At 42.9% G+C, this 27,350-nt stretch overlaps 1 protein-coding gene across 1 annotated transcript in view; it reads left to right on the top strand.

Moving 5' to 3' along the window:
* CACNA1D (calcium voltage-gated channel subunit alpha1 D) overlaps positions 1-27,350 on the top strand; it is a 289,622-nt gene that overhangs the window by 149,929 nt on the left and 112,343 nt on the right. The window contains exon 9 of the mRNA XM_018555255.1: positions 7,233-7,402. Coding sequence (XP_018410757.1) covers positions 7,233-7,402 — 170 coding nt within the window. The remainder of the gene's footprint in view (positions 1-7,232; positions 7,403-27,350) is intronic.

Below are 27,350 nucleotides of genomic sequence, written 5' to 3'. Positions count from 1 at the left end.
TTCACTTACCTTCGGCGCGGGAGAGCAGCGGCGAGTCAGCGCTGGTCCGGTGGGAGGAACTCCAGGTGGGGTCCTAATTTAGCTGGCCGGCGACTGCCAGAGGTGCCGCGCGTGTCGGGATCCTCTGGCAGTCGCAAAAAAACATAGCGCAAGCATCAGGGCATTTTGGCAAGTACTTGTCAAAATGCCCTGTTTTTTCCGCCCTCACCTTGAAGCGCCCTCAGACGGCCGCCTGACTTGCCTTGCGGTAGCGCTGGGCCTGCCCTCAATTAGCTTACAATCTAAGGTTCCTGTATCACACACATACATAAAAGGCCGATTTAGACAGGAGCCAGTCAACCTTCCATCATGTCTTTGGAGTGTGGGAGGAAACCGGAGTACCCGGAGGAAACCAATGCAAGAACAGGGAGAACATGCAAACTTCTTGCAGATCGTGTCCTGTCCTAAGCCACTGTGCTGCCCACAGGCCCTGGGCTTAGTGCCTACTCAGTTCGCCAGAGTTCATCCAAGCCCACTGAAAACTGTTTCCTCCACTTCCCCCTCCCAGGCCAATCAGTGGTTGCAGCGGGGGCATTCCCTGCACCTCTGTGATGTACAGGGCTTATAGCTGTGGGGCACAGAATGCATCTGCTGCCACTGATTGGGCTGAAAGGGGTGAGTGGCGGTCATAGTTTTGAGCGGCTTGAGTGAACTTAGGCAAACTGTGTTCACACCAAGTCCAAGCTCATCACTACTCCTTATCTACATACTTGAGTCAATGACTCAAGAGGCCCCTTTCACACGGGCTGATCAGGAGGGGATCCGTGCACAAATTGGATGTCACCACTGTTAGATCAGTGTCTGTCTATAGGAAATCGGACATGTGTCTGTTTAGATTACCCCCAATGCGGTTCCATTTATTTTTATGGACCGGGCTGGAGCCAGGGGTAACTGGGTGTAAATGGACGCCCGTCCATTTAGACCAGGCTGCCCAGAGACTAGCATTGGGCATCCGATGAAGTCTGCCTGAAAAACTGACAGGTGGACCCGATCAGACCCCCGTGTGAAAGAGGCCTAATTCATTAAGTTGGTTAAGTTCAATTAATTCTGCTTTTTTTATTTATTATACATTTGCCCTAAACTTGTTCAATTCACAAATATAAATATTTCTTTTATGTGCAATTATTATTTTTACAGATGAAATTGCCATTTAGATAGGAATGTTAATTGATGTCACAATTGTCATAAAAGCTTACCTGAGGCGGCGGTCACATGATCCCCAGGGTGCCTCTTCCGGTAGAGGCATCTGGGGGTCTTAAGCTGCTCTCCATTCTCTTCAATATTTCGGCTGACTGGCGTTATGCTGCTCCCTACCATGACGTCACTGTTCAGAGTTGCAGGACCCTATACTGGGCACTTTTAACAGCCAATGGGCAGCAGGAAGTGATGTGGGCACGTTTCAAAAAAGAGGTTGGTATCTGAGGTAGATACAAATCCCATCATGTCATGCCTGTTGCTGTCAGAGTTTTGCAATTTCTCATGGAATTTGTAGTTGCACCCCAGCTGGAGGACTAGAGCTTGCCTACCCCTGGCCTAAACCAACTATTTTTAAGTTTATTAGACACTTATCAGTAGGAATGCACCGATACCGGTCTTTGCTATCGAGTACGAGGACCGATATTTATCTTTTGGTACTCACCGATGCTGAATACCAATACTGGTACTTCCGGGAGTATGGAACCGCCTTCCCGGCCAATCAGGAGGTTGGCTCCATGCTGTTTGGCTGGCTCAATGCTGAATGGCCCAAAAAGCTGGCTTCTCGGCCAATCAGGAAGCTGGGAGTACTCGTACTCGCCCAAATGCTCCGATGCCTAGACTGATACCCAAGCTTCTAGTATAAGGAAGCCGGGCAGCGAGTCATTACACGCCGCCCGGCTTCCTGATTGGTCGGGTGACGAGTCTTTACACGCCGCCCGGCTTCCCGGCTAATCAGGAAGCTAGGTGGCGAGTCATTACATGCCGCCTGGCTTCCTTAATGGGACTTCCGGTATCGTTATTCGGTATCGGCGAGTACCGGAAAAAAGATATCGGTACTCGATACCGAAAAACCGGTATCGGTGCATCCCTAGTAAGTATCAAAGCATTTTGACGAGTACTCGCCCAAATACTTGATATCAGCACCGATACTAGTATCGGTATCAGTGCATCCCATGGTATCAGAAACCCATAAGATTGGAATACTTTCTGCTAATAAATATTCGCATAGTCATTCTGGTCACATAAGTTCCACGGACCCTCAGTGACATTTTCAGTAAGCAGATTTTTAACGGCATGCTAAAGCTTGAAAGTGATTTCTTTTTATTGTTGCTGGAAAATGTTCAGACTGCTTTATAGGGTATTTATGATTTTATGAGCTATCGCTTAAATGAACAGTGACAGAATATAGCCACTGATTACCGTTCACATCATTAAAGTGCTTTAGACATGTTCCTCTACAGTTGACCTTTGCTAGTGAAACTAAAGACTCCTGCCCTGAAGTTTCAGCTATTCCAACAGACATAATTTCAAGACAGCGCCAGTACGAACAGTTCTGGTCAAGGCATCCTCATATTTTTTGTAATAAAGCATATGCTAAGGTAAATTTTAAAAAATCATATTTTGTACATTTCTTACCTTCCCCTTTGGCATGACAACATAGCTCAGAATTCCGAAGTACGTAGTGTCAGCCCTGCCTACTTTATTTCTGATAGATTACAAAGAACACAGACATCTCCTCATCTCCTCCCCCTCCTCAAACGCACGTTTTCAAGCATTTCCTATTGAGTCTTTGGGGCCAAAACGAACTGAAATATGCCAAAAAAGCTCATGTACTTTTTCCAGCGACAAGTGTTTTTCTTATTGCGACACAACGCGCAGATGTGAACAGGGCCATAGAAATGAATAGGTTTTTTTAAAAACATATTTTTTAGAGTTTTTTTAGGGCAGAAAAAGCACTACAAAATGCTCAGTGTGAACCAGGCCCTAAGGCTGGATTCACACCTAGGAGTATCGAATATGCACATTTGTCGCACGTTTCGTGCAGCACATTTTAACCGCGATTCGCGGTAAAAACGCACGTCAGACGCGCGTTTCCGAGGGCTACCTGGCTGTATCCCAATGGATACGCGCGGCAAATACGCCCCAAAAAAGCTCCTGTACTTCTTTGGGCGTAGGGCGTTTTTGCAGTGCGTTCCTACGCGCTGTAAACACGCCCAGGTGGGAACCATGCCCATAGGCAATTATTGGTTTTCACATGTTGAGCGTTTTACAGAGCGTAGGAACGTTGTGAACCAGGCCTTAGTGCTATCCTGTTTTTGTGTTCCCAGGGGCTGGTTCACTTTAGGGCTCAGAAAAAGGGGTGTTTTCTTGAATGCACCATACGGCATTTAAGCACAGCAAGGGGATTTTCTGGGAATGTAGTGTGGCAGGTGTGTGGATCATAAAACTGGCTGAATCGGATTGCCACTATTTTAACAGATAAAAAAAGTTTGCATATTGAAATGTGTATTAAGCTGTTTGGCTAAAATTCTGTTTTATAGTTGTTTATATCTACATACATTTTTTGTTATCTCAGAAAACCCTCCTAGTTATTATCTTAGGCTACAGAATGATTAGCCTTTATGTTGTAGGGATCTTAGTGTGGGTATGACTAAGTAGTTCATCAAGAGACACTGGGCAGTGCTGACACCATTCAGTTCAAACACATGCTGTGTGTTTTCAGCCACAAGGCTTAAAGGGTTTCTAAACCCTAAAGTTTTTTTGCATATATGCAAAAAGTTATTTAAAAAAAAAAAACGCTTTAAAAGCGGTTTAAACTTACCCCTGTCTTCGCCGCGCACTCACCTCTGAAAATCTGAAAATGCTCGGGCGGCCTCCAAGCATCTTGGGGCGGGCGCATGCTCAGTTCGGATTTTCGGCCGGGAGACGAGGAGAGACACAAGGTAAGTCTATGGACGTGTGCACCCTCATGCAGACACCGTGGGACAGGAAGTGCCAGCAAGGACAGAGGAGTCAGCGCTGGATCAGAGACCCGCAGCAGCGCTGGAGGGAAGGCTGAAAACGACAGGAAAGAAGAGGAAGATCGGATTAAGAGACATCATTTAAGGTAAGTGCTTTAATTAACATTGGGGGAGGGAAAAAAGTTTTTGACTTTAATGTCACGTTAAGAGCTGAGTGCAATTGTAGAAGATCAACAGGTATTTTTCTGTAGTTACAGGGTTAGGGATAAAACATGGTAAAAAGTTATTGCAGAGATGTGCTGCATATGTTTATTTTTTTTATTTTGCCTTGACATTAAAGGAGAACTATGGTTTAAGTGTGTTTCCCTATAATCCTCCTAAGGGGCACGGGAGGGCACAAACTAGCATCCTCCCGTGACCCAAAGCTCAGTATACTGCGAGCAACAGTTCACCGTATACTTAGACCGCCGCAGCCGAGCTGGATCCCGACAATGCTGTCAAGATCCACCCAGCTGCCTGATTGACAGCTGGCTCTGCCTATCTAGAGGCAGAGCCAGCTGTACCCGCCCCCTCCCCGTCCGTTCCGCCAGTCAGTGCTGGAGGATCGGAGAGGGATCCCTGCAGGGAACCGTGAGCGAGCGACGGTATGTGTTCGCTCACTTCCCGATCTATTGAGCCAACGTGTGAAAGTTTCATTGTCACACGTCAGCTCGAACTAAGAGGTTAAGTGAAAATCACTCACCTCATAGTTCTCCTTTAAATTCCTAAATTGACCTTAAAGTGAACCTGATATGTAAAAACCATCCTATTTTTAATGTTCCAATCATTTGCTATATTTTTCTATGCCATATGCCCATTGGAAGATTTCTCTTAGCTCTACAGTGCATTTTCTATGTGGATTCACCTGCATTTCACCAGATTAAGCCATATTTGCACCAAACCCAATCATTTGATATCAGGTTGTAGTAACATTTACCTTATTTTTAATATAGACAGTATTACTTTTGAACAGGGCTGAGACGCCTAGCGAATACAAAATCCATAACAAGTGCTAATTTTCCACAAATAGGAAAGTGCAGCTATTTTTTTTTTTTTTAATGAAATAACGAAGAATAATCACCAGAATGTAAAAAACCTTGTTGAATCCCCCAGGGAACCAAGTGCATGTAGGACTTAGTCCTGTTCAGATCTGTGCTGTGGTTGGGAAATACTAACTTATATTTTGTTGTTTGCACTGGCTGCCAGCTCCACCCCAGACTGAAGCCCAAATTATAGGCATTCCTTAGGAGGAGTTACGAATCAGAGATGCTCGCTGAAGATCAGCAGTGAGTGTTCCCTCAGGGGCACGGACTCCCGCTCCAATACTTTATCTTTATGCCGCCTGCTGCAAACCCAGCTGCTGTGGTAGTCCATTGAGTTGTCTGGAAGTACCTGGAGGTCATTGCCTTGTCACTGTACTCACAATAGGGGTGGATCTGTTAGGGCTACAGTATGTAATTGATCTGTCGGCAGATAGAACACACAGCCAGCTAAAAGATCCACTGCTATTGTGAGTGGTTGTGTTGTGATATGAGATGACCCCTTCCCCTGCTCTGCTGAATAACATGATCTTTGGCATGTGCCTACTGCCAGAGACAAGAACTGTTAGTCAGATCTGATTATGTATTTGTCTGCTTGGGAGCAATGTAGCTGGACAGCAGTGGGGAATGAGTTGTTCAACAGTACTGCTAAGCAACCACAGGAGGGTATGAACTGGAATGACTGCTACTTGCACTTGGTCCCTTGGGGGATTCAACTATTTTTTACATTGTGGCGATGCTTCTTCTTTTAAGTGTATTTTAAAGTTAAAGGGCTTGTTGACCAGACATTGCTCTTTCTTAGTGCCTGATACAAGAAGTATACATACTGTATATTTGTATTCGCCAAAGCCCGAGCAAATACAGTACACGACTGACACACACCCCTCCCGGCCCAAACAGTTTGGGCAGGGACATTCCCAGCCCACACTTCACAAAGGGGCCCCTGTTGCTGATTGGGCCAGGAACTGGGTTTCCACCAAGCCCCTGCACATCACTATTTGGGACCAAAACGCTGATTATTTAAATCAAACGGGGTTATTCACAAAAGGGTGAAGAGTTTGGAGAAGGCAGGAGAAGTGAACAATCTAGGGCAACATAGCTGAACTGGAAAGTGAGCTGAATTAGAGAATTTTGTCCAAATCAGCTATGTTGTCCTAGATTGTTCACTTCTCCGGCCTTCTCCAAACTCTTCACCCTTGTGTGAATAACCCTGTAAGTTATAGAAAGTAAATGTTGATCTACATTTTTTTTCCGTGTGTTGTACGTTACAAAATGTATGTAATTGTGACACATTGTATCCTGTTAATATGAAAACTAGATCAAAACTAGCAAAAGTGTTTCCCTTAGCAGCCAACCAGCTTCCAGGTATCATTTTTTTTTTTTTGTTCTAGTTTTTTGTATATGAGTCCTAATAAGTATATCCTGTTTTCCATGCGTTGTAATCAGGTGATAAAGGTCAACTCCAAGAAAATGTATAAAAAACATTTTAGTTCACTTATGTATTCCTTCGAAAACCATAAAATAATTTGTCTTCAATTAAGCTAGCGGAATTATCTTAAATGTATCTTTATATTAGGTTGCCAAGCTACAGCTTGAAATCAGACATGATTTTAGGCCTATAAGATAATGGGTAGGAGAGCCAGTTGGGGTGTTAAATCAGAGCTCAGCGTGTGCTGATATTAAATAGAGCAGTTAGGAGTAGGGTGAGTGGAGCAGAAGATGTAGAAATGCAAGCTCTATAGCAGGTGTGGGCAACCCTGGCCCTCTAGCTGTTGTGAAACTACAAGTCCCATGAGGCATTGCAAGTTGCAGTTACAGGCATGACTCCCAGAGGCAGAGGCATGTTCGGATTTTGTAGATAAAGCTGGAGCCGTAGTTGTCCACCCCTGCAATAAAAAGTGATGCCAGCCTCTTATTGTATGCAGCCATTGAGCATTGCAAATCTGTGTTGACTATAGATGTATGTGTGTCCCTTTATCAAATAGATCTCATATATGTAAATTAATCTGTTTATCTGGAGTTGCCCTTTAAATACCTGCAAATTTTAAAGCTTTGCATGAAGAACTTTGCTTTTCACAGTGGATTTCTGCGCTTTGCTTATGTGTTGTTGTTTTTTAGCTCGTTGTGTACCATTCACGTACTGACGGTTTATTTCCTTTTTCCTGGCTCTGCGTAGTGAGTTTTCTAAGGAAAGAGAAAAGGCCAAAGCCAGAGGAGACTTTCAGAAATTGCGAGAGAAACAACAGCTGGAAGAGGACCTGAAGGGTTACCTGGACTGGATCACCCAAGCCGAGGACATCGATCCTGAGAACGATGAGGAGGGAGAAGTAGAATGCAAACGCAACAGTACGTATTCCAATCTGACGTGAACCCGATGTAACAATATAAAGGATAATTCTACCCTCTATGTCAGTCCTATTATGTGTCTGGATTTCCACCTACATTACACTAATATACACCTTGTGTTTGGCACATAGTGATTAGCCACAGTGAAAACACACTATTTTTATACCTTTTAAGCCTTCTCGCCTTCCCCCTTCAGGATGTTTCCTGTAATCAGCATTAACTAGGTAGTTGTCATTCTCAGGCAGTTAAGTCAGCTGGAGATTTAAAGGGGTTAGAACTGCTCCAGAGCCAAGTAAAAGAACTAGCGCTGGCGAAATAACAAGAGAATGTGATTATTTTTTTCTTTATCTATCATTTATTTTGTTAGATGTCAGCTATGTTCAAATACATAAAGAAGAAGCTTTCTATGGCATAATAGCATTTTATTATAGCTGAATTCCAGGCAAACAGCTCAGCACACTGGTGAAATACATTGGCCTATTTGTATGTCTGTCCACCCAGTTCTGAGAGTTAAACAGCTCTGCTACACAGCTCAGCCCTTTCTGGCAGGGCAGGAGATCTGATTTTTCTCTGTTGCTGATCAGTAACACTTATAAGTCTTGTCCATTCCCTAGCCTGTGACTGGCAAGCAAGCAAGAAGCAGTAGACTGAGGAGCTCATCTCTCTGTAATTCTGATCTCTCCTCCTATCAGTTCAACTCCTATCAGTACAACAGATTGGCTCCTTGTACTGCTTCCTCCTACTTTTTACAGCCTGAGCTCTCTTGTACAGGCTTATACTAGGTGAAATTCAGGTTCCTACGCAGATTGCATTTACAAGAAAAGCAAAATTAAACTTTTATGGTTTTACGCAGTGGCATAACTATAGCCATATAGGGTTGCCACCTCTTCTTCAAGCGAAACCCGAACACTCCAGCGATGCACGGTCATTTTTGTGGGAGAATGAGTCGTGGCTTGTTCACATGTAAAAAGTGCCGCCCATTCACATGTAAATATCACAGTAGAGACTATTTTCAGTGGGGGGCAGTAGCCCCTATATTAATTTTGGTTGCCCCTGCCTGCTTGACATCTTGTGTCCGGGTTTCTGCTGCCATGAAACCCGAACACAGCATTCAAAACCCGAACTGTCCGGGTGAATCCTGGACAGGTGGCAACCCTATAGACATAGCAGCCCAGACGGCTCCTATGGGACCTGGGGGTGAAAATAATACAGTACTGTATCATTACGGGTTGGTGTTACTATAGTGTAGAGATTACTTCAGGTGTATAAGAGGAGTCTTTGGGATCTTGGCATCGTTACTCACCTACACAGGGAGGGGTTGTCAGGGGGGCCCCCATGACATTTTTGCTATGGTGCCATGTGATCTGTAGTTATGGTCCTGGGATCGGGGAAAGTATGTTTTATCTCCCTGCACTCCTCTTGTAAAAGAATAAATGTAAATGAATAAATTATGTATTAATGAACCTGGATTGACCCGCATACTGCTTTGGGAACAAATCAAATCTAAAAACTCTTGAGAGATATAAGAGGCATGTGGGTGATCTACCCTTCATTATTAGCACATTTGAAAATCAGTTTTGGTTGGACTGACCATTTAAGTTGTAAGTAAACACAGTTTTAGATAGAAATGGGAAGAGTTAGACCCCCTGGTAAGTGGCTTTGATGATATTTCTATACTGGGCAGATGTTGGCTTGTGATTGCACCCACTGTTGCAATTGGTATCTCAGGTACTCAGGTAACAGGGTGTTCGTAAAGCATTGCATTGCTGAAGGCTACTATGAAGATGAGTACTGGTATCATTACTGCTTGTACTGGGGTAATCATAATTTAAAATCAAGTACAAGTGGAATATTGAGGAGGTCACTCTTCTAATGTGAGGGAAAATAAAGCTACAATGGGAAGGTTTTACTATCGAAATACTGAAGAGATACTAGAAGCTGCAGTCTGTCCCCAAAACCCATTTGACAGTTGGACTTAGTCTTGAAAGACCTAGCATCAGATATGTTTTACATGTTAGGTGCAAGCATGCTATGTAATGTGTAAGTGTAACCCTTAAACAGTTCTGACATTACATTCATCTGGTGGATGGTGCCACCTTTGTTCAGGCATCATAAAGAACCAGCAGCTAGTTCTTGGACTCGGATACATAGATCACCCTCCCACCCCACTGCAGCTTCTTACTAAGTACCAGAGGTAGCTTGCCACCTGTCCAGGATTCACCTGGACAGTTCCGGGTTTTGAATTCTATGATACTGAAAATAGTTTCTACTGTGATATTTACATATGAATGTGTGGCTCTATTTACATATGAATAAGCCGTGACTCATTCTCCCAGAAAAACATCGCTAGAATGTTTGGGTTTCGCTTGAAGAAGAGGTGGCAACACTAACCAAAGGTGGAGGGACCGAGAAAATGCTTGCTCCTGCCTGCAGCAGACTGATCACATCCTCTCACCACTGTGTTACATCCCATTATTTTGAATGGGCTGTCTAACATGATGCAATGCACCTCAACTTGTGAAAACATTCTGCTATATTGCTTGGAGTGTCGAGGTCCCCACTTGAGGCCCGTCTATCATTTTCAATTTGGCCAACACTGTGGTCACATGTAGATGGTGACAATTCAATGTTCCAGCCTACATAAAGTTTGGATTTTGCATGCAGGACATACAGCATATTGGGTGTCTCAGGTGTGCAAAAGTAACTTTTGCAAACATACATGATACCGTGTCTGCAGGCCACTGATTCAAATAATTTACATTATTTCAAGTTACTTGCCCTGGATTTACTGCACTGCATTTATGTGCATTGAGGTTCATTCGAGTTCATGTCACAGAAGAACAGCATTTGCTGGAGGAAATCTTCTACTAATACTAATGACAGTTTACTTCTACCAACAATATATTAAATAATATTACAATCTCTGGCTGTTATCTTGTATTAAATGATCTTCAGGTTATTTGGGTTTAGAATTTTGATAATGCCAGAAGGTATATTTTTCTTAAATGACTGTTTTTTATTGTGCTAAAGTGCTCACCATCCTTATATTATAAAGATGTCTTTTTATCGGAAGTTGTGTAAGGACACTGCTGAGAGAGACATGAAGGCGTCGTTACTGATTTCTTATTCTGATATGCTGATTGTCACGCTGAACGTCCTGCTTTAATACTTTGAGTCACTGATCTAGTACTAGTATGCAAATAAGGGACTTTAAAGGGTCCTTTCATATTTGAAGTGTGTTTCCACTTCTGCAGCCAAATTGGATAGAGGCCTGGACGGCTGCTCCACACAGATCGCAGTGGTCCAGGTCTCCAGCAGCCTTTGGGGTCCGTTCACATCATAACGATATGCTAAATGAATGTGTAGCGCATGCTATCACACAGCGCACCTGGCTAGCAGTACCATGCTCTAGGTGCGTTGCATTGCCATTCATTTTACATTGCAAGCTCTCATGTTCAAGGCCCTCCTGACCATCTTGTTTTGAATTGCATTGTAACTGTAATGTCTCCGTTATATTGCACAAACTGTTGGTGCTATATCAATCCTGTGTAATATAATAATTTGAATGGCACCCAAACACACTTCCTGGCAGCTATGTGTCGCAGTGCAGCGCAATATATGAGGCCTCAATACTGTGCGTTGCGTTACAGCGTGGTGAATAAAAGTAGTGCACGTACTAGTATTGTGGTACCGCACGTAGCACTGCGCTGCAATGCATGGCTGCCAGAAAGTGAATTACTGTGCATTCAAATGAATGGCAATGCAACACATCTAGGGTATAATACGGCATGCTAGGTGCACTGTGCGAAAACATAAACAAATGGTACCGCATGTTTAGTGCAATGCTATTATGTGAACGGGCCCCTAATCAAAAGCATGCATTTTGCATCCTCCTCAAGAAATAAGATCCTTCTTAGGGCCCATCCACACCGAATCTGTTGCATTGCGTTCAGAGTTGCGATACATTTTTCAACGGATGCTGATGGAAGGGCACTGAAAAATTAATAGGTGTGAATGGGGCTAGTTCCCACCGGATTCCTTGCGTTACGTTGTGCTGAAAAAAAAAAGAACATGCACTACTTTTTTTCAGCGCAAAGTAATCCAACGGATCCGGCGTGAACGAGCCCCATTCACACCTATTCATTTTTCGGTGCCCTTCCATTAGCATCTGTTGAAGAATGGATTACAACTCAACCGATCAAAAGGAAATAAGAAGATACAATTGCAAACAAACCGCCCCTCCGTTAACTTGCGATTGCCTTCTGATTTTGGTGTGAATGCACCCTAATCTCCCTATGTCTATACAGTATAAACATAATGGCATTGGTTCTACTACCAGAATCAAGCTGTTTGTGTTTATTTGAAACAATTGCCCGAGCTTCTGCATTGCAATATATTTTGGAGCTGTGCGGGAAGAGCACAGCCTAGAACCGGGGCCTGGAACCAGAAGGCATCTATTGATGCTCTAGATCAAAGCCTGCTGTTCCAGAGTTTGTAAATATTTATAGGGCTGTTTAATACACACGCTGCGATGAAAGAGCACAGTGAAAAGGGTGAGTTGGTACACTAGTAGAATTCTGACAATTGAGTGGTAATTTGCTGCACGCACAATATGCCTGTAGGATAGCCACGCGAGAGATACATTGCAAAGCCGTCACTGAAGCTGATCTAATGTATTAAACAGCAGGAAACAGACATTCACAGAGACAGCGCCTGATTTATGCCAAATCCACGCTGTGAGCTCAAACACCTCACTGCAGACGCCAGCTTTCCTTATGCAACAGCAGCCAACGGATTAATGATACAAGGCAGGAACCTGGGCTGGGATGTAACAGTGAGTGACACACATTGCAGAGTTCAGGCAGCGTGCAGGTCATCTTGCCAGCAGCCAGACTAGTCATGTAATGCCCAAAAAATGCAGCCTAAGCAAAAACCTTTCTATAGTTTCTGATCACAGCTAAAACCAAACATTTCATATAATGCAGCATACCGGTACTTAGATGTGATGGCTGCATTGGTTTTACCATTTTCAGCAAGTACAGGATATACCCGATGATCTTCCTAGAAATCCAGGGTCTTTGTCACTTCCTGTGAGCTTAAAAGAAAGCACAAATAACTTTATTATTCATGTGTAAACTACTATCCTTATTAATCCACCATGTAATGGAGACGATAAAAGGTAACCTCAGCCAGGTTAGCCCCCCCATATCAAAATTTTTGAACAAAACATATGCAGTTGGTTATATCTTTGTTAGATCAGGTTAGATCTCTGTTGTTTGCGTTAGATCTCACACAGAAATAGAGATATTAACAGTTATTTGCAGGGGGGGCTAACCCGTCATCAGCCCCCCCTTATCAAAAAATTGACCAAACAGTTAGCTATTTTGGAAGATATTTGTTAGATCCGGTATGATCAAGTGGTTTCAACGTTAGATCTCATATAATTACAGAGATATTTCACATAAAAACACAGATATTAGGTGGCATTATATGGGGGAGCTAGCCCCCCACATGCAATTTCCTGGGAAAATTTAATTCAGGCTAATAGATAATTGTTAGATACAGTGATTTGGTTATTAGGCCGAGCATGCACATGGTGGTATTACATTATCCCCCCCTCCCCGGAGCATGCACAGGGTGGTAAAAAGTAATAATCATAATGTAAATAGGAATAAAAGTTCTTCTTTGCAGTTTGATCACTGAGATGTTTTATTTCCTCTAAGATAATTACAGGAAAGTTAGTTATTTGATATGAGAAGTTCGGCCTCTGTGGCAGTTGCTTAAAATTACTTCGGTTCACTACTAAACGAATGAGCTGGTGAGCTTTTTTCGCGCAGTTGTCGTGCGTTTTCGTTTGCGCGATTTTGCTTGACGCGCGGTTTTCAATGCATAGAGATGTATATGGGACCCCAACGGAGTAACAACCGCCTCAGGCCTGGTGTACACCTGGACGGTCTGTGATTGTGCAGCAATTGTGCATGATACTGCGCGGATTGCCACATAGTCACAGAGTCGACCACATCCGACAATTGCTCTGGTGGTGCCGTTATTTTCTAATGGCACCCCAGTCGCGCTGGGCAGATTGCGCAGCTTCCCAGAACAATTCCGCCCGTGCAAACGAACACGATCACGGCTAAAACAGCCGCGCTTAATGGGTCGCAAAAAAAGGGGCATGTATCTTTTTTCTGCAATTGCCGCGTGGATGTCACTCCATTTAAATCAATGGAGCCACGCAGCAATCACTGTGTGCAATTGTGCAGGACAAGCGTCCCAGATCGCATAGGTCTGCACCGGCCCTTAAAGTAGCTCCTGCACCTTTTTGCGCGACAGGCGATTTTTAACGTGCGACAAATCGCAAAGGTGGAAAAGCTCTGTTTTGTGCGATATCATGAGGCTAAATCGGCCTGATAAATCGCTTAGATGTGAAACGAGCCTCAATTATATCAAATAAAGTCTTTGTAATTATATGAGATCTAACGTTGAAACCACTTGATCTCACCGGATCTAACGAAGGCCTATCAGCCTGAATGAAATTTTACCAGAAAATTGCATGTGGGGGGGCTAGCTCCCCAATATAATGCCACCTAATATCTGTGTTTTTATGTGAAATATCTCTGTAATTATATGAGATCTAACGTTGAAACCACTTGATCATACCGGATCTAACAAATATCTTCCAAAATAGCTAACTGTTTGGTCAATTTTTTGATAAGGGGGGGCTGATGACGGGTTAGCCCCCCCTTCAAATAACTGTTAATATCTCTATTTCTGTGTGAGATCTAACGCAAACAACAGAGATCTAACCTGATCTAACAAAGATATAACCAACTGCATATGTTTTGTTCAAAAATTTGGGGGGGCTAACCCGGCTGAGGTTAAAAGGTAGGCACGTTTGAAGCCTGGCCTGTGTTACTTGGAGATACAATGAAGAAATGAGTGTAGATGCAAAAGGACCGAAAGTGTGTTGCAGCCATAACATATAAGGACTAGTAGGCTGCAATATATTACATATTTGTTTTGGGAGTTTTGCTATGCTGTAGATACAACCTAATAACCAGCATCGGAAGGTACCATCTTCTGGGATTGGTATATACTGTAGGTGGACTTTATCAAAACTGGAGCAGACAAAATCTGGAGCAGCTGTGCATGACAATCAATCAACTTCTCTCTTCAGTTTGTTCAGTTAGGATTTGAAAATGAAAGAGAGAAGCTGATTGGTTGCCATGCACAGCTGCTCCCAGATTTTGTCTGCTCCAGTTTTGATAAATTGCCTTTCCCTGAGATCTCATGAGATTACAGATGAGATTTCCCAGCAATGCGCTGCTGATGTAACCTTGCCAGGATGCAATGCTTGGGCACATTAACATCACTAATGCTCAAGTGGACCAGGAAGTAGAAAAAAATTAATTGTAAGTAAAATAAAAATATGTTTAACTAATAAATGTAATATGATTTCAAATCAGAATGCAGAATTGCGTGCTTATGTGATTCTTTTAGTCAAAGGGACACATGTCCACTTTAAGCTCCAGACAAGTTCCTTTACCTTTGTTGAAAAGATGCCATCAGCTTGCTGCAGGCATGAAAAAGGCTTTGCTAAGTCTCCTTTATCCCAGTAATCAGATTGCAACATTCTAACTTGGTAGTACATAACAGGCTGTAGCAGTGGGCTTGTCTGTCATAAATTTGTGAACACAACCAGAAGCTGCACAGGCACCTGGATTTACATTATTTTTTCATCTCTGAGATACCATCTCAGTCCAGGAATGTTGGTCCTGAAAGGAATAGTATGGGGAAAGTAAAATGTACTCTTCCCAATACTTAGAGCAGGTGTGTGACACTGCAAGTGTCACATGCCGGCTCAAAAAAATTGAGAGCTGAACAATCAATAACCGGTGATAGCTCAGCTCACAATAAACAAGACATAAATATATCTTTAGAAGATGTAAGCTCAACTGCCCCACTTCACTTTCCCTAGTGTACCCCAGATCAGGCGATGACTGTACCCAAATGTTACGGCCTATGCCAGGCTGTATGGCACTTCATTCCTTTAGTAAGCCAAATATTTGTTTCTGCCTATTGGAAAGGCCAAACTGCCAATCACTTTGCTTATTAGGACATGCACCATTACATTATGGGCTGCCTACTTATTTGTGGAAAGGGAGCGAAATCATGCATATATCCCTGCCCCTGAGGATGCAGTTATTGGCTACATTTCCAATAGTATAGTTATCAATAACCAGTAGCCTTTCCCTCGCCGGATAATCCGAAGGAGTGTCCTGAGTTCTTCTACTGTAGAGAAGATCTACAGCAATGGTTCTCAACCTGTGTAACCTCAGGACCCACATTTGTCCATGGTTATTAAGTCGGGACCCAAGTCGCACTGCAATGGAACGTGCAGCATTAGGGTACCGTGGACAGAACTACAAATCCTTTAGTAAATAAGGCAGTTCGCATTTTTCGGTTTCAGCTGTGTATTTAACCGTTTGCCTGGAGTCCAGCTTTAATGTCTGAAGGCAGATTTACAGTATTTGCTGGGTTTATAGAACACTAGCTATTAATATTCCCTTGCCATACATTGCAGTAAATTGCACTTTATCCTTCAACAGCTGCCCATAACGGAGATAGGATCTCTAGACGGCTTGCGGAGAGTGGCTGCAGCCGTTTGTTATCAGTTTAATAATGGTGGGTTAGATGAAAATAATGACTGGAGTATTACATATTGCTGATTTGCTGCTCGTACAAAGTTATTTAATGAGCTTATGCCACTCTGGTTTTATCACTGCACATTTCTCATTTAATTGACACTGTCCTCTGGGATGCTTTGACCTTCTATTCTTCCCCACAGGAAAATAACAACTTGTCTCACACATCTAGGAGCTTAACCTCATCTTCTGAGACGCGCTCTTAATGTACATTTTACATGCATTGTTTATTTCATTGCCTATTGGAAGGTTGAAATGTGTTCTTTCTGCCTTGTGATGTCCCGTGATGTCAGGGAAGATGGAAGGCAGGTGTCAGTGAAGGCAACAATTACATTTCTCCTTTTTCGTATGAATTACTTAAGAGAACCTGTCAAAAGGGACTCATAGTAGCTACCACTGATGAATTATTTCTTGAAATTGCAATCTGCAGGGCTGTCATCTTCATCATTGCTTTACTGCTTAGAGGGAAAGTATAAATGTCAGGTGTGTTGACATTTTACAGACTGTTAGCGACTCACTGAGTAGTGAAGCAAGGATAAGGATAACCACCACAGAGCTTGCACCTTCAAGGGTGACTAAACTTGGGAGTTAAATCTTGAAAATGCATTCAAGTTCCTTAACATCATTCAGCTGTAGATCCTCAAATCATCTCTTATTTGGTGCTGACACGGGACTTGCCCAAATGCTCCGATACTTACCTCCGAAACCGGAACTTCTGGTCAGAGGGAGATGTCCCTCTGACCGGCAGTGCCAAGGGAGCATGGAGCCACCTTCCTTTCCAATCAGGAAGCCAGGAGGTAGGTTATGGCCCATCTCCCGGCTTCCTGATTGACTAGGAAGCCGGCTTCACTTGTTGCTAGTCAGCCTGGCTTCCTAACCAATGAGAAAGCCGGCGGCACAGAATGACCAGCCTCCCAGCTTCCTGATTGGTCAGGAATCCAGGCTGCCTAGGAACAAGTGAAGCCAGCTTCCTAGCCAATCAGGAAGCTGAGAAGTGGGTCATGACATGCCGCCTGGCTTCCTGATGTGCTAGGAAGCATGCTTTACTTGTTGGTAGGGAGCCTGGTTTCCTAACCAATCAGGAAGTCAGGTGGTACGTCATGATGTGTGTCCCGGCTTCCTGATTGGTCAGGAAGCCAGGCAGCCTTCGCAAGTGAAGCCGGTGTTCTTTCGCTAGAACACCGGCTTCACAGGCAATCAGGAAGTCGGGCGACGGGTCATGATCCACCGCACGACTTCCTGATAATCGGGGCACTCGGTATCGGCGAGTACCAAAAAACAACATATTGGTACCCTAGTGGCTACTTTTGTTCCCCATGGTGCCTGGGTGTGTTGTAAAGTAGCCTTTGCTCAAAGCATCCTTTCGTGATGGACTCCAATCTCACATTTGTATCAACATTGTAGTACATCCAGGGAGCGAACTTGGCGGAGTGGCTACTTTACAACACACACAGGGACCATGGGGAACACAAGTAGTCACCCTTCAGAAGGAAGGACAGTGTCAGCACCAATTCAGAGATGATTTGAGGATCTACAGCTCAGTGATACACAAATAAGATACATCTTTGTTAATAGTTGAGGTACTTGAATGCATTTTTAAGATTTAACTCCTGAGTTTAGTGTCACTTTAATGGCATGTCAACAGTGGCAGCTCTCAAAGCTTTATTCTGACAGGTTCGCTTTAAAAATTCAAAGATGTTTCCAGTGTGCTCTAACATTTTATTTCGATACATACCTAGTATTTGTTTTTTGAATTCTTATAGGACTTTTTGGCAGTTCTCTGACGAGGGTTATGTGGCTTGAACCTAAAACCCAATTAAACTTTCAGTTTAAAGTAGTATTCAACTCTCAAACTTTTTAAAATATTGAAACCAGATAAAACAAATATACAGTTTTATACAGCAAAGTATTTCCTTACATTTTTGCACAAGCACCTACAGTCATCATGTTTCCAAACAGCTGCCTCCAACTCTCCCAGCTTAGCTACCCGAACTTCCTGTCCAGTACAAGATCACAAGGGAGAGCACAGTCACAGCAGCTGTCCATGTATTAGCTTGTGGAGACACACACAGCTTACTAATGGTGGCTCCATAGGATCCTGCAAGGGAAAGGAGCCACCCTAAAACAGGATATCAGGGCCAGTGCTTGGGGGACCAGCTGAAATCTGCAGGGAACCAAAACTTTTTTTCAATAATTAATTCAGATCAACCAATATACAGTACATCACTCAGCAAAATACTTATTTTTCATTTTTGCCCGAGCAATTGCAATCATTGTGTTTCCAAACAGCTGGCTCCAATTTTCACAGGTCTGCTTCCCTGAACTTCCTGTCCAGATCAAGATCACAAGGGACGGAGCAGTCTCCAGCAGATGCCCATCTACTAGCTTGAACAAGGGAGGAGGATCATGGGGCATGGAAATGGCTTGGCCGGCTGTGTCTGTGTTTTTGTGAAGCAAAACAAACGACAAACGCACTCAACAATTTGTTACCAGTTATACAGTAAGGTGCACACGAAATGGGCTTTGAACAGTAGAACAGTAGAAAGGCATCATGGCACACTCACAAACCAGCATGTAAAACAACTTATCTCACCACTAAGGACAATGACAGAGGTTTGGATACACGTCTTCTGCAAAGGATGTGTAAGCCGCACTGCCGTGCCAAGGCACCTCTTATAGTGCGGTCCTAACTCTAAACTATGAGAGTCTCCATCTTGGAGCACATGGGGGCAGAAGATATCAAATTGGGTGCAGGCCTGTCAGGAGGACGCCCCACCTCCTTAAAGGTACAGAGACACACAAGGGATCCCGCACATCCCATTGGCAGCTGAGAAACCCCATGCGTCGCTGCACCAAATCGGTAAAGCAAAACAAACGACAAACGCACTAACTGCGTTTTTGTGAAGACACGCATAGCTTACTAGCCCACACAAGGGTGGCTCCATAGGACCCTGCAAGGGAAATGAGCCCCCCTAAAACAGGATATTGGCGCCAGTGCTCAGAGGACCAGCTGATTCTGCAGGAAACCAAAATTTCACAACATCAAGGAGCAGCATTCATTGTAATCTCTTTATTGACGCACCTTCACATTATCACAAAGCAAATGTTTCAGGGCCGCATAGGGTCCCTTCATCAGGCATGCGTCAATAAAAGGACTTATTGGTATCACAAATGGAGTGCCGGTGACTTCTCTTTTTCTTCAGTATTCACTAATGCGGTGCTAACCACTTGTCACGTCAGCATCCATCATGGATTATAGAGGGATTCTACGGTCAGGAGTGTGATGGGATACGTGCAATAATTCCATTAAAGGAGATCTCGAGTCTTCTCAAATCCACAATTCCCTTAAGCCCCCTTGTCTGTTGTTTTAACCCCTCCCCATACCTTTTCCTGCAGTCTTTAGGCTGGCCTGTTTCTGCTAGGTGGTGGTAGTGGACTGTGCTTCTAACTGGACTGAGCAGTGAATGACGCTCAGTTCAGCAGTACTGTGGGCCCAAGCTTTGTGATGATTCCCTCCATGGGGGATGTCATTGACTGTCTTGTCTCACAGGAAGGGGCTTGGATGATACTGGTCATCATTTAAGGAAGTCCAAGAATTTTAAAAACTTACCCTTGCACTGCGGCTACCCCCGCCCTGCAAGGTTTAAGTGCTTGTTTTGCCTACAGGCATCAAATAAAGCAGATACTCACCTGATCCTCGGTCAACACTCACCTCTCTCACCCTCTGCTCTGGGTGTGGAATGCCTTTGGTGTCCTCATGTCCAATGCAAGTCAATAGACCTGCATTAGACGTGATGACGCCAGCGGTCCTTAGACCACTGGAGCCCAGAGGAGAAGAGGCTTTGGGGACCGGTCTAGCAGCCTGGTGGGACCGAGGTGCAGGTGAGTATATCTTCTTTATTTGACTCCACTAGACAAAAAGAGCACTTAACCCTTGCAGTGCATGGAAAGCCCTACATAGGTAGGTTATAAAAATCCCTGGAGTTCTCCTTAAACCTGTGTGCTGGTGGATGTCTGTAGACATCTGTAGCGGTAAGGCTGCAGGGGACAGGGCTGGTGAAAACTTGACTATTGCAGTCAGAGTTGCTCAAAAATTGGCTTTTTTTTATCATAAAGTTGGTTTGTCCTTTAACACATCTGAAGGATGGTTTGTGTTGACCCTCAGCAGCCAATCAGATTCTTCCTTTCTTTCTGCCATATTGTAACGGGAGACAGTGAGAAGATAGCTTGTGTCTTTTCTTATACACATCTATATACAGTAAACTCCCCGTTATCCGGCATCCTCGAGGATTGGTAGATTACTGATAAATGTAGTTTCTGGCTGCTTGAGAGCTGCTATTAAAAATAGGTCTAACTAATGCCATACCCCGTACTATACCATAAACTCTGTATTGACCATATTAATATTGAAATGTAGTAATTAAAAGCAAAATGAAGACAAAAAGAAACACTTAAGACAAATAGACACACGATCATTTCCAGGATAATACATGCCGCAGATCAGCAAAGCAGTGAGTATTTTTTTCTGGTTAGATGAGAGTTCCGGTTAGTTGAATACTGTATAAGGCTGGCCATACACCTGTCAATTTCTTTAGTTCAACCCACGGGCTGAACGGAAGAAATTGACACGATTCCTCCAACAGCGTGTTGATCGAGGAATTACGCTGTTTGCATTGTATTCTGACAGGTGCCGCGAGCACCTGTCAGGATACCCGATCAGAACGGGCAGCTCATTGGCTGCCGGCTCTGATCGCACGAAGATTTTCCAGCAGGCTCCTTCAATCAGCTGACCGAGGAATCACCACTTTTTGCATTGTATTCTGACAGGTGCCGTCAGAATACTCTATCAGAACGGGCAGTTCATTGACTGCTGGCTCTGATGGCACGAAGATTTTCTAGCGGTCTCCTTTGATCAGCTGATCGAGGAATCACCACTGTTTGCATTGTATTCTGACAGGTGCCGCGAGCAGCCGTCAGAATACCCAATCAGAACGGGCAGCTCATTGACTGCCGCCTCTGATCACATGAAGATTTTCTAGCAGGCTCCTTCGATCAGCTGATCAGGGAGCCGACAGCCCCGCTCACTGTGCGAATTTTCGGCCGGTACATTAAAATCCGTGCGAAATTTGGCCAGTGTATGGGCACCTTAACTGAGAGTTTACTGTACAAACATTAGCTTTGCGTGTATTTTATTTTTATGTCGCAGGGTTGTCCGCTTAATCATTCACCGTTTTCTCTTCTTGTAATTGCTGAGCGCTGTGCTAGTTTTCTGTTGCCACTTAACACCTTCTTTTAATTGCCGTGGCTCTGTTCATTAATAGCCCATTTATTTGTGTACGGTAAACAGCTGCACAGAGCCTCCTGCCATTAACATTTGCAGCGCCATCAGCTGAGTTTGTTTCCACTTAGGTAAATGGAGTGCCGTCTTTAATATTAATGTGTCAATTTCTACATGCTTGTGTGTTAACATTGCTGCCACCTGCTGCTGAATTGACAAATCACTGTGTCTTTAACATGAAGGGGTGACTCTGGAGGATTTGCTGGGCGAGAAGAAGAAAGGGTGGTTTAGATGCTTTAAGCGTAAAAATAAACACGGTAATGTTGAATCTGCTGTGCTGAGGCTTCCTGTTTGCTGTGTTTTGCATGTTTTCTTACTGCTTTTCTGCATGCTGTGGATTGCTTTAGGCATCAGTATTATGCGTTTTATTTTCTTTGAGAATATTAAAGGAAAGCTGTACAGAGGAAGTATAGAGGCTGCCACTGCTGACCTTCCCTTTTGAAAATACTAGTTCCCTGGCTGTTGTACTGATCCTTTAGCTTCAGTACTTCGGGAGTCACTGACGTTGAACAGTTATATCTGTAAAAAATAAGTAAAAGTAACTGGCTTTGCTGTGTTTTCTTGAAGACGTTTCACTAGTCATCCGACCAGCTTTCTTAATTCTGAATGGAGAAAGCTGGTCAGATGACCAGTGAAACATCTTCAAGAAAAATACAGCAAGTCCAGTTGCTTTGACTTATTTTCTTACAGATATACCATGACCTGGATGAATGAGAACCTTCACAGACATTGAACAGTTATGATTTTTAAGATCTGTAAGTTTCTTCTGGGTCAGCTTTCTAGACATTATTGAAGTCAGGGACAACCAGGCAACTGCCATTTTAGAAGGAGGTCATCTATGGCAGCCTCTGTATTTCACTCACTTGAACTTGCACTTTGAAGGACAATATTTGACTTGATGTTCAGTGTAAGGGTTACACCTTGTATATAAAATGATACTTTCCTTTTAAGGGAGTATTCTCTAATACAGTGGCTCTCAACCTGTGTAACCTCAGGACCCACATTTGTCCTTGGTCATTAAGTCATGACCCAATTCGCACTGCACTGCACTGAACGCACGGCAATAGGGTACCGCGCGTTCCGGTGCGGGCGTACAAGCTGTGTGTGGGAGGTGCTTTTGGGGTACCATTCAAATGAATGGCAACGTAATACACCCCTCACACCAAAATGCACGGTAGGTTTGATTGCATGGTACAGTTTAACAAACTGGGGTAAATGGAATTGCAAATCTCCCTGATTCATTTATAGTATATAGTATTTATTGTATATAGTATGTGCTGGCCGGGTAATTCTGGTTGGTTCAAAGAGGTATACCATGCACGAGACAGGGACACACCGGGAAGAGGTTTGTCCTGGACTTTTACTTCGCAAGGCAGCAGACACAGTTTTATTGCAGGAGAGATTTGTACAAGTTTATTTTTTCCACATCAGACATAAACTCTGGAGATCCTCATCATGTGTATGTGCGAAATCTAGGTGACACATACACAACATCCACAATCCTTCCTGCCAGTTTCTTCCATATTTAATACTGGATTCATAGAGTAACTGTTATTATCACCAACTCAATTGTGCAGATCACCCTGACATGGTTTGAATTAAAATATCAAAATGTATTAAACCTGTGTTGTACGGGACCAAAATGGCCAACACATATTGTGATAATAGGGGTAGTTTGTACTGTTTGCAACATTATGTATATGTTTTACCACTTATAATGATTCAAACATCCTCTTGTGAGATCCCTTCTCATTTCACATTCTGTCCATCCAGGGCACAGGGCCGTCCCTGCAATGAGGCAGTTTGAGGCTGTTGCCTCAGACAGCGTCTCTTTGGGTCTTGTGGGGGGGGGGGGTGGCAGACAGAGCAGCATGCTGTGTGCCTGTTGCCCCCTTTCCGGCCAGGGCATGCCAGGTTGCTAACAGCTGGGCAGGGAGATGTGTAAGGGCCATACACAATTCCCTGCCCAGTTCTTGGCATCCTGGGTTGCTCTGGCCGGATTCCTGCTCAGCTCTTGGCAACCAGTGACATCACTGGTTGCCAGGAGCTGGGTGGGACGCCGGCCAGAGCTGGGTGGGGAGATGATGCAGAGGCCCCACCCCCAGCTCCACACCCACTAGCTAATATTACTTTGATGGTGACAATTGGGGCAGTTTATGTTTAAGATAAGTAAAAGTACATCACTATAAAATTCTTTCCTTCCCTTAATGATTGCATATGAACAACCATTTCTCATTGGATGTTGACCTGTATGAGTTTGAAGGTGAAAATATAATAGTTCATGGTCATTATCATTTTATTTGATTGTTTCATATCTGTTTTTATGTGTTAGTTAAAAAGATAGATTGGTAGACAATGATTGCTTTGAGGCTTGCTTTGTCTGAATGGAACCCATGGACAAAGCCATTAGAGAAGGGATGAGTCACTGCTGACTTTTGCAGGTACATCTCATCTTGAGCTATTTATATATGTTAACAGGCTTTTTACAACAGTGATAGAGGAAACAAGGCGGAGCTAAACTTACAGTTTAACCTGCCGACTCAAAGGGAATACAGAATATTAATATAAAAAATACGATATATAAAAATATTTTTTCCTAAATGTTATTTTTTTTTTAGTCCTGACCAAAAAAAAAAGAAGAAAATCTGTGAAAAACCACAATTTATAACTGAAAAGAAAACGAATCTCTGCTTGTCTCTCTTACTTTCAGCCTATATACTGTGTATAATGTGCTCCAATACCACAGATGTACTTCTAGTACAGCAGAGAACATTTTTCATTTTTTTAAAGCGTTAAAACTATTTTTGATAGGAAGGGGCACCAATTCTTTGTGTCTTGCTTTTGCCTGCAGACACTCGGTCTGCATAAGAATAAGTCAGTTTAACTTAACAACAAAGGAAGCTTAGCGTTAGCTGACATATCTGACCTAGTTATTTGTAGAATTAATATCATGAAAATTCATGCGTGAAAAGGAAGTCACTTGTTGCGTAGGGAGCAGTCATACTGCATGCTACTACATGCACAAATATGACAGCATGTAAGCAAATGCCATCAACTGAGCTCAGATTAATACTGCTGATTTTTGTGTAAAGGGTGGAGGAAGGATATGGGGTTTGTAATGGGCATGACAAGCAGATTTCTAGCATAGATTATCAAGAGAAAGTGATCACTTAATTGGTAGCTATAGACAAAAGAATCACTTTTGTTATGTATCAGCCCTATTTCAACATTGATGTTCAAGGAGAACCTTTGTAATGCTCCCTCCCTTTCTCTTTTGATCTGTAGCTGTTTCAAAGCGCACCTATTTTTTAGCAGAGAACATATTGCTTTAAAGGGCTTTAGACTTCAAATGGCAAACCGCTGTGCATTCACAATCCAGTCACCGAATAAGCTATCTGAAGATTGTTCTATACAAATGCATGCTCTCATCAGGCAAACAGTTAATGAAGGAGAAGGGAGTGCTCTTGTGCTGGCTTATCCAGGGAAAATATTAATGATCCAACTTGGCCAGTCACTTGTCCCTCAATAATACAGTCGCTTGTCCCTCAATAATAGAGGCATAAGGTGATTGCCCAGTCTGTCCATTACCAGCAGGATATTGTAAACAGTATTCCTTACCTGGAAATAGATATAGTTCCACGTGTTCTTCCTGTGTTTAGGGTTTAAGTATTTTTGGGGGGAATTCTGCATATGTCTTACTTTGTGCCTCCATACAATGACCACATTAGGAAGTTAGGTTGGGAAGATTGTTCTATAGCCCAGTCTGTCCATTGCCAGCAGGATTTGTAAACAGTATTCCTTACCTGGAAATAGATATAGTTCCACGTGTTCTTCCTGTGTTTAGCATTTAAGTATTTTTTGGGGAATTCTGCGTATGTCTTACTTTGTGCCTCCATACAATGACCACATTAGGAAGTTAGGTTGGGAAGATTGTTCTATAGCCCAGTCCGTCCATTACCAGCTGGATATTGTAAACAGTATTCCTTACCTGGAAATAGATATAGTTCCACCTGTTCTTCCTGTGTTTTGGGTTTAAGTTTCTTTTTGGGGAATTTTGTGTATGTCTTACTTTGTGCCTCCATACAACGACCACATTAGGAAGTCAGGTTGGGAAGATTGTTCTATACATATGCATGTTTGCATCAGGCAAACAAGCGTGTTGGGCAATTAATTAAGGATAAGTGAGTGCTCTTGTGATGGCTTATCATGTGGAAAAATTAGTGATCCAACCTGGCCAATTGTTTGTCCCTCAAAAATGCTCAATCAGAAAATCTTTTCATGGGCTAGGGCCAGCATACAGGCATAAGGTGATTGCCCAGTCTCCCCATAGCCAGCAGGATATTGTAAACATTATCCTTTACCTGGAAATAGATATACTTCCACGGGTTCTTTCGGTGTTTTTGGAAGTCTGTGTAAGTCTTACTATATTCCTGTATTCCTCCATACAATGTGACCGCATTATGAAGTTAGGTTGGGAAGTTAGATGTCACAACACAAATGGAATTTTGGAAAGTTGGTGACAGGAAGTAACATGAATTCTGTAATTCGGTGTCTTGCATTAGATTCATTTACCAGGAATGAGATTATTAATAATATTAATAATTATGAAATTGCTCCAGAGGCGAAGTGGTTAAGCTTTTTCCTTTGACAGTGGATGATCTTGATCATGTTGCAGTCTATCTGAGCAAATGTTTTCCTCTAGCTCCAAATGTGTATTATCAAACAACTCCTTTGTGACAGCTATCGTTAATTAAGATAGGCATTTGCTAATGTATTAGCATATTGCTACTACTGGAACCTATGGGATTTCCTGAGCAAAGTTGTTACAAGGATCTAATTACAGTTTTGGGAGTTAAGGTAATTAAAAGTAGAGTATTTGGCTATTTCCAGTGACATATCTTTATGTCACAGCTGTTCAGGTAATCATGTCTCTGTAATCAGGAACTCCCCACCGGTTGAGGAGGCCATCATGTTCAGCCGTAACCTTTACTTTTATTTTTAGTCTAGATTAACTTTTCTGAATACCAAAAAAGATTTGTCTGGTTTAGATGAAGTGGGTTGGTTAATATTCTCTGTTAGGTCTCCCTCTCTGTAAAACAGCCCAGTAAAGACATTCCCCCGTGCACACACACCCTGAGAGGGTCATGACATGTAATGTGCCTGGCTAGGAAGCTAGGCTACTGGTTGCCTTTGGCCAACGCTTTCTAAAAATATTCCTATAGAGCATTCACTAAAGCAGCATTTGTCAACTTTTTTTCAGTCACGGTACCCTTTAAAAGTTGAAAAATCTCAAGTCTATAATGTCATGGATTTTAGCCAATCCCCTTTTAAAAATGAGCAATAGATTTTTTATTTAATTCTGATTATTTTAATATGGCAGGAGTTAGGAATTAAATGTTCAGAATACATAATCATTTAAAGCCCTCCTGTGCAGAGGGACCTAAAAACAAAAAGAGGACCTTTCTCTATCCGTGTACATCAGCACCAGCACTGTGCTTACCACACAGGTCCCCTTGTCATGTCTTGCCCCTGAGTGGCAGTGCAGGCAGCATATGCAGCTAATCCACCTCTGTTAGTTATCTGGAGTTTGTAATAAAACTAGTTTTTAGAAGCTTGTGACACATCCAAAAACAGGCAGGGATGCTGCCAAATAGGCTTAGTAAAATAGTATTATTTTCCCTCTAAATCTCTAAAATCCCTAATCCTGCAAGCTAGCATGTTGTAAGATTGCTGCCAGTGCAAAATGCTGTCATGTTTAGTTGCAGTGAATTGCATCAAAAGCAAAGATTTTTTTTTTTGCCTTACCCTATGTGATATATATACAGTTTATATAGCAAAAAAGTATGTATATATATATATATATTATATGTGTGTGTGTGTGTGTGTGTATGTATGTGTGTGTATGTGT

The sequence above is a fragment of the Nanorana parkeri genome, unplaced genomic scaffold (assembly GCF_000935625.1).
Source record: "Nanorana parkeri isolate BGI_ZX_2015 unplaced genomic scaffold, ASM93562v1 scaffold189, whole genome shotgun sequence".
Lineage (NCBI taxonomy): Eukaryota > Metazoa > Chordata > Amphibia > Anura > Dicroglossidae > Nanorana > Nanorana parkeri.
This window is presented reverse-complemented; position numbering and strand designations above follow the sequence as displayed.